The following is a 16,168-nucleotide window of genomic DNA, read 5'->3' as shown; positions in this document are numbered from 1 at the left end:
ATTTACACCGCGACGCAAAGAAAATTAGTTAAGTGGAAAACATAAGTCGAAAACAATTTAATATAAATCAAGGGGATTGCACAAAATTAAAATGTCGATACTCATTTTGAAATGTGAACAGAGTCGGTGTTTGTGTGTTTTTCGGATTCTGTATCATGGCTGTGTGTATGGGAGAACGCTAGAGGATTAGGGAGCAGGAGCAGGAGCAGGCGTGCGGGAAATATAGTTAATAAATGTAGGTAAAGTGTATATTTGCTGTTTAAACAAATCGCCATCTCCACTTCCACTCTCGCCCCGCAACGTAAGAAACGTTTTTACAATACAGTCAACGTTCATTTAACATTTACTTTCGCATAAATCATAATAATCATCACTTAATTGTGAAGGGGTAAAATTGAAATTCCGAATACGAAAAATATGAGTATAGTGTAATCAAAACGGGGGGGGGAGATAGAAGGTAGATGTAAATAATTAACATTTTATGCTTACAATTCGTACATTCGTTCTTGAACGTGTTTCGCTAATCAGTTTTAATTCAATTAACAAACCATTTTGCTGAACTTTTTGCTTACTTTAAGGGATCTTCAACTAATTAGAATATTATGTGTTGCAATGAAGAATGGTTATATAAAAAGAAATTGGCAATTAAGTGTTTTTTATGTATAAAGTGGCCGGGGTTTGGCCAACACATCGGGGAACGGAACTGGGGGCGTGAGTCAATTGTCTGTTTCGATTATCGTATTCTATATGTTGTATAAATGCAATTTCATGTGTGTGAGCATGTGTATGTGTCGTTGTGTGTGAGTGTGGGTTTTTGTGTATTTGATCGATCCTGTATCAAATCATACAAAAATAGTCGTTTCTATTAACCTGCACAAATTGCGTTGTAGAAAAGCTCCTGGGAGACAACCTATACCATTATTTTTGACACTAGTTTTCGACTAAAGAGATGTCCGCACGACTGCCGCTGCTCCGCCTCTCACTGCCCGATAATCCAATCCAAGTTCCAGTTCCAGCTTCTGCTCCAGCTCCTGGTCCATCTCCAGCTCCGATCCCCGGCGCACCCCGACGTGTAGTATTGCTGCTACTGCTGGCGATCGGTACACTCGGCCCGATGCACTTAGTTTTTGGGGCCCCACACGGAGGTGATAGGCGTGGAGGCCACCGGAGCCCCGCCAGCAGCGAAGTGCGGGAAGTCCTCCTGCGACTGAGTGTTGGGCGCAGTCAGGTCTTTGGCCTGCGTCTGCTTCTCCCACGGTGCGTCTTTGATGACGAATCCGTTCTCGCTGGCACCTCCGGCGTCGGATCCAGAACCCGGACCAGTTAGGAAGGCACCAATTGTTGGCGCTATCGCCGCGTTCTTCGCGTAGTCAAGCTCGTGGTCCTCAGCCATGTCGAAGAGCAACTCCTTGACGTTCTCAACGTCCTCTATCTTGCCACTGATGGTGATCGAATTGGGGTTGGTTTGGTCATCTGCATCTGGGAACTTGATGTTCACCTGATTGTATTAAGGGTTTATTGGTTATTATAGAAATTAAATCCATTAAAGCAATATCTTGAATTAAATCTTCAGGGAAACATACCTTATTATCCTCGATGATCTTGCGCAAGGTGCGTCGGCGTGGGCCTATGAGGTGGCGGTGGATGCGTTTATCGATCTCGATAACCTCGCGATGAAGGGTCTCGGGGTCGCCAATAATCTCCAGGATGGCATCGCGAGCTGCCTCCGCGTTGGCCTGGTAGCCGGTGATAGAGATGATGCGATCATTGGGTTCATCCCGCTTAGGCAGCGAAATGTTGACGTCGTGATCGGCACGCAGCTTGTTAATCACAGCGCCATGACGACCAATGAGCTTCGACCGGAACTCTAAATCTACGTCCACATGGAGAACAAAGGAGCGCAGCTCACGATCGGCACTATCAGCCTCGTAGTCCTCAATCATTTTCTCCAGCGCTTCGCGGGCCTCGGCGACACGAGCGGGCGTACCGCAGACCTTGATCACATCCGACTTAAGCTCACTATGTGGCAGCTCTACGTGCACATCGTGCTTGGACATAAACTGACGCACATTGGCACCACGCGGTCCGATGATGGTACGATGGAGGTCGAAAGGCACCGACAACTCCACCTCGATGGGGATAAGATCAAGCAGAGCCTGCTTGGCGGCCTCGCACTTCTCAATTCTACCCGTGATTCGGATAACATCGCACTGACGAACCGGCTCCTGCTTGGCTTTCTCCTCTACTTCCTGCTCTCCCTCCTGGCCTTCATTCTCGCCTCCATTCTCTCCGCTGCCTCCGTTGGTCAGACCCTCGACGGGTTCGGTGGCATCACGATCAGGGAACTTGATCTGCACATCGAACTCAAAGGTGACTTGTTGAACCTTAAATCCACGTGCGCCCATGATGGTGCGATGATGACGTTGAGGAATCACCACTTCGATGGTAGTCTGCGCTTCCAGATCGGCGACGATCTCCTCGATGCGCTGGCGGGCCGCTTCTATGCAGTCCTTGGCACCCTTGATTGTCACCTTATCGGAGTTGGTGCCGACACGGGGGAAGGAGATCATCACGCCGCCGCACTCCTCGGAAATGCGGTGCAGGATGAAGCCACGCTTGGCCACGAAGTGCTTGTGGTGCTTGGGATCGACAGAAACCTCTCCTTCGGTTACTTCGTCGCACTCCTTGATGATCGCCTCCAGCTGCTCACGGGCCTTCTTTACGCTTTCTTCCTTGCCAATGATGGTGATCACCTCCTTGTCAGTATCCTCGTTTGAGGGGAAGATAATGCGGGCACCAGTGGCATCGCGAATCTTACGGATAGAAGCGCCATTCTTGCCGATCAGGAACTTGTGGTGTTGCTGCTTGGCGCGCACCTCGGCGGTAAAGGAAGCCAGCTGCCGTTCGTTGGCCAGCTCCAACAGCTGAACCTTGGCTTTCTCCACATCGTCCTTGGGACCGCGAATAGTGACCTGAATTTTAATAGGAACCATTAATAACAAGACTCTCTATAGAAATCGTAATACACCAACCTTATCGCTCTTGGAGTCGCTGTTGGGGAACTTGATAGACACACCACCGCATTCCTCCATGATCGAGGAGATGAGTTTGCCGCCAGTGCCGATGATTGAGTTGTAGTACTTGGGCGGGATTTGCACCTCCTCGGTTACAATGTCGGAAAGCTCGTTCTGAATCTTTTGGATACGTTCCTTGGCCTCGAGCACGTTCTCCTTCTTGCCGGTGATGACGATCACTTCGTTGGTGTCACCCTCAGCAGGCAGATCAATTTTAGTCTGGGTCTCATCGCGGATCTTTTTGATGTTAGCGCCACCCTTGCCGATAACGAACTTGTGGAACTGCTTAAAGATGGGCACCTCGATAATGTGCGACGATTCCTGAATCTCCTTGACCAGCTTAAGCAGATCCTTGTGACACTTGTCCACATCCTCCTTGGGACCGCGCAGCTTCACAATATCGGTGTTCTCTTGGGGCGTAGGTATCGTGATTGTAACCTGGCGATAGCGATCCTTCACCTCCCGAATCTTCTCGCCCTTAGCTCCGATAATGGAACGATGGAGACGGCGGTCGATGATCACATCTTTCGATTTTTCGTTTTCCAGTTTGTCGATTTTTTCTTGTAATTCAAGCTGCGCCTGCCGTACTCCCTCCTTGGGACCCTCGATACGAATGTTGTTCTGGCCCTCGCGCTCTTCGATGTTAATGTTAACCTTCAGTTCATCCTTCAGGCGATTTACGTTGGCTCCAGCCTTACCGATGATGTGCTTGTAGTACGAAGGGTTAACCGTCATCACCTCGAATGTGAAGTTCTCCTCGTAGTTCTTGATGATTTCGGACAAGTAGGCTACAGCCCTGTCAACGTTCTCGGGATCTCCCTCCAGCTTGATCTTGTCGTCCAGGCAATTCACGTTCACGTTGGGGCAGTCCTCCTCCAGCTGCTTCATGTTGGCCCCCTTGCGACCGATCACATACTTGTGGATCCAGTGTGCCGCATTGATCTCCACAGACTTGACCGAGTTAGACTTTTGGTAGACAACGGTTAGGGCATTTCCCAAAGCCACTTGCGGTCCACGCAGTGTGATCGTCTCCGAGGGGGAGTCATTGGGAGGCATCTCTACAGACACACCGGTCAACTGCAGAATCTCGGCGATGGTGGAGCCCTTGGGACCAATGACATAGCGGTGCTTCGGCTTAGCTACCTCCACACTGACAGTAGAGCACTTCTTTTCCATATCTTTGTAGATAGCCTCCACCTTGGCCTTTGCCGCTGCGACCGCGTCCTTCTCGCCCGAGATGAAGATCTCGTCCTTCTGAACCTGCTGCGGCGGCACGTTGATCCTAGCGCCAGTCTCCTCCTGCAGCTTATTTAGGTTTTCGCTGTAAGGGCCCACAATGAAGGGATGGTAAACTTTGGGCACCGTGATGCGGTCCGACGACTTCTTGTACTGCTCGGCAGACAGCTGACGGATCTCCTGCTCGGCCTGGGCAATACCCTCCTTGGTTCCGGCAATCGTGATGAACTCGCTCTCATCGCCCTGGCTGGGGATGTTAATGCGCGTCGCAGTAACGCGCTCGATTTCGCGCAGTCGTTGACCACCCTTGCCGAGGATGACGCGGAAGTGCTCCCGAGGAACGGTCACCTGCCGACTGGCCTGAGTGGAGAAGCCCATAAGAATCTTACGGCGGGCATCGAGCAGCTCGCTCTGCTTGCCCTTAATCAGGAAGGTCAGCGACTGGTTCTTGCCGCTCACAATCTCGATCTGGGCTCCGGTCTCCTTGGTGATCTGCTGGCAAATACGCTTCGACTCGCCTTCGCCGAACTTCTCCGACTCCGTGGACTTGCGCTCCTTGCAGGGAACATGCACAATCTGTTTAAAAAAAATTTAAATCCGTAGAATCAGAACCAAATCAATATAGAATGACTTTTTTTGAGCCTACATGAGTTTTTTGGGAGCTCGTCACACGAGCTAGAGTGGAACCGGAAGCTCCGGATTGCGATTGAACCGAGGTGTTGGCCGGCAGCGCCGGAAACAGGTCGTCGTAGCTAAAGGCGGGTGTGGCATTGCCAGTTCCGCCGCTAGTGGTGCTAGTGGGCGTGGCCACCGAAGTGGGCGAGGATGGTTGCTGCTCGTTGGCCACCTGCTCTTGGCCATTAATGAGAGCGATGGGCTGCTGCTCGATGGTAGTTGCTGCAGGATTATTTTGGTTAGTAATTGCTTGATAATATTTAGCCTTCGAAGAACTCACCGTTGCTAGTTTCCTCCATCACTGCTGCTGCTTGCATTACTTAAAAAAAGAGAAAAGTCCTTTTTCGTTCCAAGTCGTTTACAGTACACTGAAATTGAAAAGAAGAAGATATCTTATCAAGTGCATAAAAACGTTTACATCATACTGGACCCTATTAAAGAACCTTGTTTATCAGCCCGCGATAAAGCAAGCAACCAGGAAGGAAAAATTTCCAGGGGATTATCGAAGTGCTGGTCGATCAATCAAAGAACAAATAGTTAAATGGCATTCTTATTTTGGCAAACATGGATTAAAATAGGCCCGTTTAGATTCAGTTTTCATCTCTTTCTGTTGTCAGTCGCCCGCAGACCTACCAAAATCGCAGAAAGTTGATAAGTGCGACCCCCGAAGACCCGCATTTGGCTGCCACCAACTGATAAGCAACTACATACATAAGTACATACGTACATACTTTAGGACAGCTTGGCTACAGTAAACAAATTAGTACAAAGATAATTCATTGGATATGCGGCGTGACTTATGGCCAGGAAATCTAGCAAGTGGACTAAGAACAAGTTCAGTTACTATTGCTTTCTTATAAAAACGTCAGAAGTTTTGAAATTCTGCGGATCTGTTTGCTATTTTCTATTTCTTCCTAATTTGTGGATGAACTAAATACCCAATACTACCTTTAATATATTTCGATTAAAATATCTATTAAGTTAGTTTATAAATAATTAATACATGTTGCATGCCCCATTGTAAACAGTGCGTGTCCAAATGGGGTGCATGAAGCGGATTTTCTGGTGCTGATAAACCGAAATAGAGTCACTTTTCAAACGGACTTTCTGCACCACAGCCTTAAACTAAGGCCACGTAGTGCTTGGATCGGCGAGATGAGTGCTCGACTCGACTCTCCGCTTTTCGGTGGTGATAAGTGGACGCGGCCAATGGGCCACGCAGGCAGATTCCGGGGCTGAGTGATAACTATCGGCCGTTCTGGCTGATAAGCTCAGTCGTCCGATTGCCACCAAGATATTGTGGTACGTACTCACACAAACACACAATGCTACAAGTGCGCTTTCAGAAATTTATGCTGCTATCAGTCGGATTTCGATTGGGTGAAAGGTTGGGGCCTGGCGAATGAGAAAGAGAGATCTCAACCGAGGAGCATCAGAGACCATGCACTTGTTCGACCAAAGCTGTTTTCTAAATCAATGCCCAACGAGTTTTCGTAGCCTACATTTTCCTCTCCACCGAAAGAACAACAAAGATATGGCTGTCTCCTCTCTGTTAGTTGTATCTTTGTATGTGCGGACAGCGGCGGTGGCAGGGTATGTGTAAAGGGGGTTACTTACATTTAAATCATACGGTTTTGTAAATTTTAATGAAAACTTAATAAATTTATATATTACAAATAACAATGACAACTGGAAGTGACACAAGATCAATATCCCTAACATTTAATAAAAATCTAATTTAATTCATTTCAAAATTAATTTCCCAAAATAAAAAAGAAAAAATCACCTATCGACGCCCCTGTCGGTGCTCATGAAAAATGTGTCAAATACAGAGACAAGAGCACGAGAGCGACAGGAACTGGGAGAGGAGAGAGCGAGAGCTTGACGAAGTAACTTGACGGAGCAGGGGAGCAGCTCCATATAAAACCGGATGATAGCCGGCAACTACAACAAAACGATCGAGCAGTGCCAGTGGTGTATTGTATGCATGTGAGTGTGATTTGCCTGTGTGCCTGCACATTTCTGTTTCGCTCTTTTTCTTCTTCGGGAATAGGGTTGTGTGTGTGTTGCCACCTTTCGAGAAGGCACAGGTAAAAAAACGAAAACAAGCAACATACCTACATAGCAAATACCATCGTTCATACGTTCGTATGTGACGCCTGCAGCGACGCTGACGTCGACAAATGAAGACAAAGCACAATAACAATGCGCTAAAGTTCAGCTTTAAACAAAAAAAAAACTAAAAAAAAAATATATATACAAATTGGTATGCACATATCGGATGGATTCTTGTTTCTGTAATTTCGATACAAAGATCCCAAAGACCAAAAAAATAAAAGCTTGACGTAGTCAGTTTTAGGCATGGAACCGTTAACTTGGGCAATATTTGTTGTTGTCTTTTTGCTTATTTTTTTGGCAAAACACTTGTGTAAAATGTTAAACTATGCAAATTAACCCTAGGCAAAGGTTGTTCAACTTACGGTACTGTAAAATCCAAAAAATCCGGCCGAGTTTACTCTCCTTTGACCAAATCCAGTTTGATAACTTGGGTGTCTGCTGGAAAAGCCGAAAAACAATTGCTTGAAATTAATGCAATTAGCGGATGCAGAAGATCGGATCGTGGCATCACCAGGATGGATGCCCTACAAAGCGTTTGGTCGGTCATTCTGCGTTATGCACATCCCCAATAGAAAGTCTAATGTTATTTGTCGCAGAGAGCGCGTTGTTGCAGAGAGCACGGGGAAAGGGGGCAACATATGCGGGCCACTTATTGGACAATTGTTTTTGTGGCAGCAGCGGCAGCAAAATTGGAGCAGCGCGTGGGCGTGTTTGTGTGCGTGTGTGTGTGAGAGTATGGAAATGCGGAAATCAGTGCCGTATGCTTTCCAGGTGAAAGGTTGTGTGGATCCTCTTTTCCGGCACGGGGCGGGGTCTTAACTCTGCCTCCCCCTCTCCGAAAATAGGAAAGTTAAAGTAAAAAAAATAAAAGGCAGCACGCGCGCCTTCCAATCGGACAAATATGCTTATATATGCATGAACACACGTATGCACGGGATTTTACGTCCCTCTGTGTGCGTGTGGGTCGTCGACGTCGCCGACTTTTGTGACTGTGTGGGTGAGCGCGAGTGCGCCGCCCGTGTGTATTATCAACCATTGAAAAACACGTTGTTTTTCGCCGACCGCACACAAATTTAAAGAAAAATTAGCGGCCCGAATTTTCTTTCATGGTTTTTTTTTAATTCGCCACTACTGCCTCTTCTTCTTCTGCTGGCTCTGCCGTCGCCGCCCACCGCTGCCGGCCCTTTATAACTGTAAATCCGTGCACTCTCTTTCGCTCGCCGCAACTTATGCAATTCCGGCTGCAATTATACCACCGCACGGATCACCGGGCAATGTGAGTTGATTTTCGCACTAGAATCTTGGTAAATTTACACCCAGACTTTCTATTGGAAGGCAGAACGCACGGACGCGGAACTCAACGTTACCGACTCCAAGTAAAATGTGAATGAACATGAGCGAACGTGGCAAATAGAGATGGGCGATACGCCGCAGCGGGTGCAGGGTTGTCGCTCTTTCCAATCGCGAGCGGGAACTGTCAAATCGCACTATCGACTATTGGGTCTAGTACCATAGCCTTCTTTTGGGGATGTTTAAAAATTAATTTAATAAATATTCATTTGTATATAACTAGTTACAATAAAAATAATATAATACAACGAATAACGAACACCAGTTTCTGAAAATGATAATTGCTATTATGGGGTTTTCCATATATGTAAATTAATAAAGATTAAATATAAATGCTTAAATTTTTCCTTATATGCACATAATGATTATAAATTGTAATTGAATTGATTTTTTGAATCAAACGGCAAAGACAAGAAATTCTGTTTAGTTGAATTTCTTAATCAAACTAGAAATGTTGTTGTAACTGAAATATCGGTTAATAGCCGTCGTCTCGGAATATCGATAGTCAGGTCCATCCTTGGCCTACCACCACCAATTTGAAAAAGAGCAAAGAAACACAAAGGCAAAAAACTCCCCAATCTGTGGAATTTCCGGAAGCGAGAGCACATTCAAAGCTACCAGTTATCAGCGAGCAGCATGTCGAAGCTCAGGAACCTGTTGCCCACAATCTTTGGCGGGAAGGAGGCACAGAATCCGACACCCGTCGAGGGACGCCTGGAAAAGGACGCAGCTCCCGTGGACGACAACGAACCAGCTAACAACAACAGCGGAGCCCTGGCGCTGCCCTTCACCGCTGGCACGCCCACAGCCTCCGCGGATCTGACGGAATCCGTGCTGCGCGAGCTCAGCGACCCAAACTACAATTCAATGGATGTCGTGCAGTCCGCCAATATTCCGGGCACTCTCAGTAACGTCCAGACAAACAACACCATGAACGTACACAGCGCCCAGCAACAGGTGGTCATGAACTTCTCGAATGCCAATAATCTGCACTTCGGCTCCGTCTACAACTTCAATCAGAACTTGAGCGCCTGCAGCTCGCGAAAAGGTAGCACAAGTGCCGCAGAGGAGTCGGTCGCCTCTCCAGACGGTAAGCCGCGGGCCAGTGCGACGCGCAAAACGGTCAGCATTGTAGCCATGATGCAGTCACAAGAGGAGCCGGATGTGCGCCTGCTCGATGTGGTTTCCACGCACTTGGGCGAGGGCTGGAAGCAGGTGATGCGGGATCTTGGCATGTCGGAAGGACAGATCGACCAGGCCATAATCGATCACCAAATGCATGGCAATATCAGAGAGGTAAGGCCCATGAAGTTTAAACTTCTCTTATTTGTTGTTGAATTTTAATTCAAGAACAGAAATCACTTAAAATCATACAAACTCAAATTAGTATGTAAAATAACAGACCGTGCTAAGATGATTGTGACGCATCAGACTAATTTGAATTACTTAATTTAATGACTCAAATACCACTATTACTGTTAGATTTCATTGCTTAACACGAATGGATTGTTCAACTTTAAAAACCCCAAATATATAAATTAGCTTACATTATTGTGAGCTATTTATTTTATATAATACTGATAGTGCTTCCACTTGTTTGTCTGATTAGATTGCAAGTTAAAGTGTATAAATGTTACAACTCTGTTGTTAGAGTACCAGAAAATCATAAAATCACAAAATAACACTTGTTTTGGGTCTACAGGTGATATACCAGCTGTTGCTCCAGTGGATTCGAAGCTCGGAGGACGGTGTGGCCACCGTTGGACGACTTACTACGCTGCTGTGGGAGTCCCAGCATCGCGACTGCGTGCAGCGCATGAAACTGGTTTGGAAGGCCCTCGAGAAGCGCAAGACAAACAGCTAGTCAGTGAGTGGAACCTGCTAGCAAAGATTCCAGAACGAAAACGATGCATTCGAAGTGGCCTCTTGATGTCCAAGCCAGCCGGATGGTGAAAACTGGAAATGTTTAACCCACCAACTTTTGCTAGATTCAGAACGGCCTTTGGCGGACGACATCGAGTGGTAGAGAGATGAGACGATCACGGGATATGTGTGCAATATTTGATTTATAAATCCAACCTATCGAATAAGTGCGTAGAATTGCATTAAGTGTTATTATTGCAGTTTAATCTTTAAGTTGTGATATTCGTATCGAAAAAAACCACCAAATTGAGCTGGTATTTAAAAGCATTTTTGTAAAGTTTATACAAATAGAAGCTTTATTGTTACGTAATCAGAACATGTAGCGTTTGTAACCTTTAAGCTAGTGCACACAATTACACAATCTTTGTGATCTTCGAGCTGAACATGTCGATCAACATCTGTGCCCCGTTGCCGTTGAGCGACTGGTAATTGGGCTGTGCGGCCATTCTGTCTAGCCAGCCGTTCAACTTGGGATAGCGCTTGGCATCGATAGCGGCCAATCCCACTAGGCTGGAGACGGAGGAAACTACACTGTAGTCGGCGATGGTTATGCCCGTTCCGCAGAGGTAAGCCTGATTACCGATGAACGCTTCCAGAAAGTCATAGGCCTCGTAGATGGCATCAATCTGGGAACGCGGCACCTCAGTTATGTTCTTGTAGAACAACGGAATGGCAATGTTCCGGATGCAGCCCTGGAATAACACACCCGACTCAAAGTGCAGGCGTTGATCAACGAGTGCGCGCTTGAAGTAATCCTTGGGATACAGGTCATCACTCTTGGCATAGCGCCTAACCAGATAAGCGCAAATGGCGTGACTCTCCCAGATGAACTTGCCATCGTCCTCCAGCACGGGCACCGTGTGCTGCGGATTCTTCAGGCTGAACTCCTTCGTCTTGTGCTCACCGGCCAGCAGGTTAACCAGCCTATACTCATACTGAAGTCCCAGGGCGTCAAGGGTCAGTTTGCAGGCCCGCACCGGCGGACTGGCCTCTACACCGTACAGTACTAATTTTCCCATCGCTTTCAGGTGTCCGCTCGCCTTGGCTGTTGACTTGAAACTAAACCAGCTCCGACTATCGCAATTACCGATCGGTTGAACGAACAGTTCATTTTATTCCAATTTATATACGCTACTTGGGTATTCCATGCTTTCTCACTCTTGTCGGTCGTGATAATTAGCTTTCCTTCTGATTGACATAATATTTATTTGAATATGTCATTTTTAAAGGGGGAATCTGTGTTATTGAAGACAAAACACCTATCTATTATCAGTATTTTCAGCAGATTAGGTTATCTCCATGGACGAGTTCGACTGAGCCACTCCATAAGTTGTTAAGTGTTTTGGTTTGTATTAAATGTCTTCTCATATTTGTTTGAAATGTGGTGAAATATTCTTCTTTTATCTGTCTTCTTATAACAGAATCAAGTTGGGATTTTTAAAACTGTTTATAATCGGAAATATAAGCTAACAATATTTGAAAAATCATTTTCCAATAGTTATTTTTATGACAGAATGACTGAGATATACGATTGCATGACTTGTATAATTAAAATGCTGATATCATTTTAACGCTGTGGAAGTTTTACAAAATAGCTTTGGAATATCCGTACTTTTGGATGAGTTTTCATTTTCGTTGATTTTATTAGGGAAATATAAATTTTATTAATGAATAATCTTACCATTGCACTGTCGAAAAAAAAAATGAGAATATTCTTGCAATGTTTTAATATTTTAAATCAGCTTAAGGAACACAATAACAATTTAATTACATACGAAAAACAAAGTATTAAGTTGAGAAGGTAAAATTGAATTTCTTGAGGAGGGTCACCAAATCCCTGGCACCTTTGCCACATGCCTCCTCGTAATAAGGTAGTTCCTCAATCCTCTTGATCCACGCAGTTATTTTGGCGTATCTTACTGGATCGATGTCCACGAATACCGCCAGTGCGGTAATAGATGTGATGAGGCTAAAGTCCGCGATGGTCAGCTGATCACCGGCAATGAAATCGTGTCCGGTGAGAAAAGTCTCTACAAAGTTATAGATCTCAATGACGGCATCGTAACGCTCCTTGGGAATCGTGGTCTGACCGGTGGCGAAGAGCGGCTTGGTAATGCCCCTCAGTCCGTTGACAAAGACCACGCCGGACTCGAAGTGCAATCGCTGGTCCACCACAGCACGCTGGAGGAGATCTTTCGGATAAAGTGCGTCACTCTGGCCATACTTGGACACCAGATATGCGCTGATTGCGTGTGAGTCCCAGATGAAATGGCCATCGTCCTCCAAAGTGGGCACCGTATGCTGGGGATTCTTCCGCACGAACTCGGGCGAAAGGGTCTCCTTGGCCAGGGTGTTTATTTTGACGTATTCGTAGGGAATGCCAAGGGCGGCCAAGGTCAGTTTGGCGGCCCGAACTGGAGGACTAGCCTCTGTTCCGTACAAAATCAACTTGGACATTTTGCCTTCAAGAGGTTGATTCCATTACTAAAAGTATAAACCAAAGAGGCACCATATTTATTTAATTTGGAAAGAGAACGTTAAAGAGACACATTTTCGCAAGAGAGTTAATAAAAACCTGGCGAGGTGCTCTTTTGTATTTTTATTTGTATATTTTCTATTTGTTTATTTTGTTTACTGTACGAAATGCTTAAGATTATATTATTTATAAAGCATGTGTATAAATGATTTACTTAGTTGCGAAAGTTAAATTATACTCTCTGATGAAGGACTCAAATATACGAGCCCCATTGCCGTTGGCCTCCTCGTAGTAGGGCAGCTTTTGGAGTCTATTGATCCAGGCAGCAATACGAGGATATTTGGTCGTGTCCACCTTCACGAAGGCTTCCAACGAGGACACAGTTGAGATGATACTGAAGTCGGCAATGGTAAGCTGACTGCCGGCGACGTAGTCATTTCCAGCAAGGAAGGTCTCCAGGAAGTCATAGACCTCAATAATAGCATCGTAACGCTCCTTGGGAATCGTGGTTTGCTGACCGGCGAAAAGTGGCTTGGTTATGCTTCTCAGTGCGTTGGCGAAGATCACCCCGGACTCGAAATGCAATCGCTGATCCACGACAGCACGCTGGAGGAGATCTTTCGGATAGAGACTGTCCGTTTTGCCGTATTTGGACACCAGATAGGCAATGATGGCATGTGAGTCCCAGATGAAATGTCCATCGTCCTCCAACGTGGGCACCGTGTGCTGGGGATTCTTCTTCAGAAACTCCTCAGAGAAGTTCTCCTTGGCCCGAGTGTTTACCTCGACGAAATCGTAGGGAACATCCAGGGCAGCCAAAGTCAATTTGGCGGCACGAACTGGCGGACTTGCCTCCAAACCGTACAGAATCAACTTGGGCATCTTGTCGCTGGGTGGTGTCTCTGCTATTACTAAACGCAAACAGCGAAGAGTCACTATATTTATAGGATTTCCAAAGAGAATGATCAAGAGAAGCGAGAGCAATAGATAAGAAATTCAGTTAGTTACTTTCTCTCCCCTCTTCTATTGATTTGTGTCCAAGTCAATTTATTTCACCACAAAAATATTCTCTAGAGTTTTCTAATCAATTCTTTATTGTGACTATATAAATTGTGAAAAATATCATGTTTCGAATGTGAAATTGGTCTTCTTGAAAATGGCCACCAACTGGCGGGCGCCCTTGCCGTTGGCTTCCTCGTAGTATGGAAGCTGTTCCAGCTTTTTGATCCAAGCACCGATCCTGGGATACTTAGTCGTATCCAAAGCCACGAAGGCCTCTAGGGAGGCCACCGATGAAACGAGACTGAAATCCGCAATGGTCAGCTGATTGCCAGCGATGTAATCCTGTCCCTTGAGAAAGGTTTCCACAAAATCGTAGATCTCGATAATGGCATCGTATCGCTCCTTGGGTACTTTCGTCTGTCCCTGGAAGAGCACTGACTTCGATATGCTCCTAATGCCATTGGCAAAGACCACTCCGGACTCAAAGTGCAGCCGCTGATCCACAACAGCCCGCTGGAGAGGATCTTTCGGGTATAGAGCATCGGAGTCAGCATATTTCGAGACCAAATAGGCAATAATGGCATGCGAATCCCAGATGTAGTGACCGTCATCCTCCAGGGTGGGCACCGTATGCTGTGGATTCTTCTCCAGATAGTCCGGCGAAAGTTGGGCACGAGCCACAATGTCAACGTTTACATATTCGTAGGTTAGGTTTAGAGCGGCCAAAGTAAGCTTAACAGCGCGAACTGGGGGACTGGGGTCCAAGCCGTATAAAGTCAATTTCACCATCTTGTCGCGGTGGGGTCTCTTTTCCAACTAACCTATAACTGCCGTATAACTCATATAATATATTAGACTTGGGATCAATGGAAGAGAAAGTTTAAGAGATATTCCTTGTACCTGCAAAAATCTCTATATTTACGTTATGCACTTAACAAGTCAATAATGATGATATGTATGTATGTGATTATATAAAGAGTATAAACATATATCTTTGTCATACCTAACTGTTTGAGTATTCTCCTACTCTTTTCAGCTCGCTTAACTTTTCTTTTTATGTTTATTTTTAACCTATCCCAACATCTAAAGATAATAAAACTGATTAAAAGGCTTTCAGCGCGAACATATGAGAGCACTATATGAATCACAAACATAGAACAACAAGTATTCTTTGATAACCGCTTATCATATGTGAAAATGAGTACACTGTACTCGAAGAGAAATGCAAGTCATGATGACAGAGGCTAACAAAATGGAAAGCCCTCGAAAATGTTTGTTGCCGGCAAAAATATATATGTATCTCTCTGTGTACTTAATACACATTTCATTCGCTTGCTACTTTAATAGAACTAAGTTCTCTTTTTTCCTACAGCGATCCTTCTCTTAAATCTAAAATATGAAGAGATAACAAGCCCCAACAATTATAAGTTCCCAATTTATTCATTATAATTTCAGAAATCTAGGTGGCAAAGGTGAAATTGGTGGACTTTAGAATGGTCTCCAACTCCCGGGCTCCTTTCGCATTGGCCTCCTCGTAGTAAGGCAGCTTCTCCAAACGCCTGACCCATTCGATGATCCTGGGATATTTCACCCTATCGATCTCCACGAACGCCACCAGTGAGGTAATCGACGAGATCAGGCTAAAATCGGCAATGGTGAGCTGATCCCCAGCAATGTAATCATGTCCAGCGAGGAAGGTCTCCACAAAGTCATAGATCTCGACAATGGCATCGTAGCGTTCCTTGGGAATCCTCTTCAGGCCATTAAAGAACAACGGCTTGGTGATGGCCTTAATGCCATTGGCGAAAACCACTCCGGACTCAAAGTGCAGCCGCTGATCCACCACAGCTCGCTGGAGCAGATCTCTGGGATACAGGGCATCCGAATCTGAATATTTGGACACCAGATACGCGATAATGGCATGCGAATCCCAAATGTAGTGACCATCATCTTCCAGGGTTGGCACCGTGTGCTCTGGATTCTTCTTTAGATATTCCGGAGAAAGCTGCTCCTGACCCGAAATATTAACGTTTACAAACTCATAGGGCAGCTGGAGGGCTGCCAGAGTAAGTTTGACGGCACGAACTGGTGGACTGGGATTCACACCATATAGAGTTAACTTGACCATGTTTGCACTCGGAGTTATCGTTCTCTACTGATTCTTGGCATCGAGAACGTACAAATTTTGTTACCAAATTAAAAGTTAAAGAGAGCATGGCTAAGAGATATTCCTAAGAGAATTTCATTGGTTCATATAGAGTGGTCCTTTTAAACTTGATTTGTGTAGAGTTTTAATGAAACTTTAAAAATTTGT

At 45.6% G+C, this 16,168-nt stretch overlaps 7 protein-coding genes across 8 annotated transcripts; 1 reads left to right on the top strand and 6 right to left on the bottom strand.

Annotated features, from left to right (window-relative positions):
* Nucleotides 1-28: 28 nt before the first annotated feature.
* LOC6735115 (vigilin) lies at nt 29-8,584 on the bottom strand. Of its 2 annotated transcripts, none has more exons than XM_016168404.3 (7): nt 8,471-8,584; nt 7,466-7,541; nt 5,266-5,353; nt 4,957-5,207; nt 3,033-4,886; nt 1,584-2,972; nt 29-1,498 (listed from the first exon to the last, which is right to left on the bottom strand). In XM_016168404.3, the coding sequence occupies exons 3-7, from the start codon at nt 5,300-5,302 to the stop codon at nt 1,121-1,123; spliced, it is 3,909 nt and encodes a 1,302-aa protein (XP_016028373.1). In that variant the 5' UTR covers nt 5,303-5,353; nt 7,466-7,541; nt 8,471-8,584; the 3' UTR covers nt 29-1,120. The 2 variants fall into 2 exon arrangements, with proteins under 2 accessions (XP_016028373.1, XP_016028372.1); XM_016168403.3 differs by having other exon boundaries at nt 7,466-7,538; nt 8,471-8,570.
* Nucleotides 8,585-8,949: 365 nt separating this feature from the next.
* Nucleotides 8,950-10,692, top strand: LOC6735112 (protein immune deficiency). The gene is made up of 2 exons (XM_002082053.4): nt 8,950-9,749; nt 10,156-10,692. Exons 1-2 carry the CDS (start codon nt 9,090-9,092, stop codon nt 10,315-10,317), a joined length of 822 nt encoding a protein of 273 aa, XP_002082089.1. The 5' UTR covers nt 8,950-9,089; the 3' UTR covers nt 10,318-10,692.
* LOC6735111 (glutathione S-transferase 1) lies at nt 10,650-11,460 on the bottom strand. The gene has a single exon (XM_002082052.4). It carries the CDS (start codon nt 11,393-11,395, stop codon nt 10,730-10,732), a length of 666 nt encoding a protein of 221 aa, XP_002082088.1. The 5' UTR covers nt 11,396-11,460; the 3' UTR covers nt 10,650-10,729.
* Nucleotides 11,461-12,086: 626 nt separating this feature from the next.
* On the bottom strand, nt 12,087-12,878 carry LOC6735110 (glutathione S-transferase 1). Its single transcript, XM_002082051.4, has one exon. The coding sequence runs from the start codon at nt 12,831-12,833 to the stop codon at nt 12,165-12,167; it is 669 nt and encodes a 222-aa protein (XP_002082087.1). The 5' UTR covers nt 12,834-12,878; the 3' UTR covers nt 12,087-12,164.
* LOC6735109 (glutathione S-transferase 1) lies at nt 12,870-13,791 on the bottom strand. The gene has a single exon (XM_002082050.4). The coding sequence runs from the start codon at nt 13,732-13,734 to the stop codon at nt 13,063-13,065; it is 672 nt and encodes a 223-aa protein (XP_002082086.1). The 5' UTR covers nt 13,735-13,791; the 3' UTR covers nt 12,870-13,062.
* Nucleotides 13,792-13,923: 132 nt separating this feature from the next.
* On the bottom strand, nt 13,924-14,687 carry LOC6735108 (glutathione S-transferase 1). Its single transcript, XM_002082049.4, has one exon. The coding sequence runs from the start codon at nt 14,641-14,643 to the stop codon at nt 13,975-13,977; it is 669 nt and encodes a 222-aa protein (XP_002082085.2). The 5' UTR covers nt 14,644-14,687; the 3' UTR covers nt 13,924-13,974.
* A 588-nt stretch (nt 14,688-15,275) lies between these two features.
* LOC6735107 (glutathione S-transferase 1) lies at nt 15,276-16,030 on the bottom strand. Its single transcript, XM_002082048.4, has one exon. It carries the CDS (start codon nt 15,980-15,982, stop codon nt 15,314-15,316), a length of 669 nt encoding a protein of 222 aa, XP_002082084.1. The 5' UTR covers nt 15,983-16,030; the 3' UTR covers nt 15,276-15,313.
* Between the last annotated feature and the right edge of the window lie 138 nt (nt 16,031-16,168).

Source organism: Drosophila simulans, chromosome 2R (assembly GCF_016746395.2).
Source record: "Drosophila simulans strain w501 chromosome 2R, Prin_Dsim_3.1, whole genome shotgun sequence".
Lineage (NCBI taxonomy): Eukaryota > Metazoa > Arthropoda > Insecta > Diptera > Drosophilidae > Drosophila > Drosophila simulans.
Note: the sequence above shows the minus strand (reverse complement) of the source record. Positions and strands in the feature narration are given on the sequence as shown.

What these genes read in the sequence shown, in the direction of transcription:
- LOC6735115 (XM_016168404.3), bottom strand. Translation starts at nt 5,302, where the DNA reads ATGCAAGCAGCAGCAGTGATGGAGGAAACTAGCAACG. An exon ending in GATGGAGGAAACTAGCAACG is followed by an intron (nt 5,208 to 5,265) that starts GTGAGTTCTTCG and finishes ATAATCCTGCAG; the next exon opens with CAACTACCATCGAGCAGCAG. An exon ending in AGATCATCGAGGATAATAAG is followed by an intron (nt 1,499 to 1,583) that starts GTATGTTTCCCT and finishes TAATACAATCAG; the next exon opens with GTGAACATCAAGTTCCCAGA.
- LOC6735112 (XM_002082053.4), top strand. Translation starts at nt 9,090, where the DNA reads ATGTCGAAGCTCAGGAACCTGTTGCCCACAATCTTTGGCGGGAAGGAG. An exon ending in TGCATGGCAATATCAGAGAG is followed by an intron (nt 9,750 to 10,155) that starts GTAAGGCCCATG and finishes TTGGGTCTACAG; the next exon opens with GTGATATACCAGCTGTTGCT.
- LOC6735111 (XM_002082052.4), bottom strand. Translation starts at nt 11,395, where the DNA reads ATGGGAAAATTAGTACTGTACGGTGTAGAGGCCAGTCCGCCGGTGCGG.
- LOC6735110 (XM_002082051.4), bottom strand. Translation starts at nt 12,833, where the DNA reads ATGTCCAAGTTGATTTTGTACGGAACAGAGGCTAGTCCTCCAGTTCGG.
- LOC6735109 (XM_002082050.4), bottom strand. Translation starts at nt 13,734, where the DNA reads ATGCCCAAGTTGATTCTGTACGGTTTGGAGGCAAGTCCGCCAGTTCGT.
- LOC6735108 (XM_002082049.4), bottom strand. Translation starts at nt 14,643, where the DNA reads ATGGTGAAATTGACTTTATACGGCTTGGACCCCAGTCCCCCAGTTCGC.
- LOC6735107 (XM_002082048.4), bottom strand. Translation starts at nt 15,982, where the DNA reads ATGGTCAAGTTAACTCTATATGGTGTGAATCCCAGTCCACCAGTTCGT.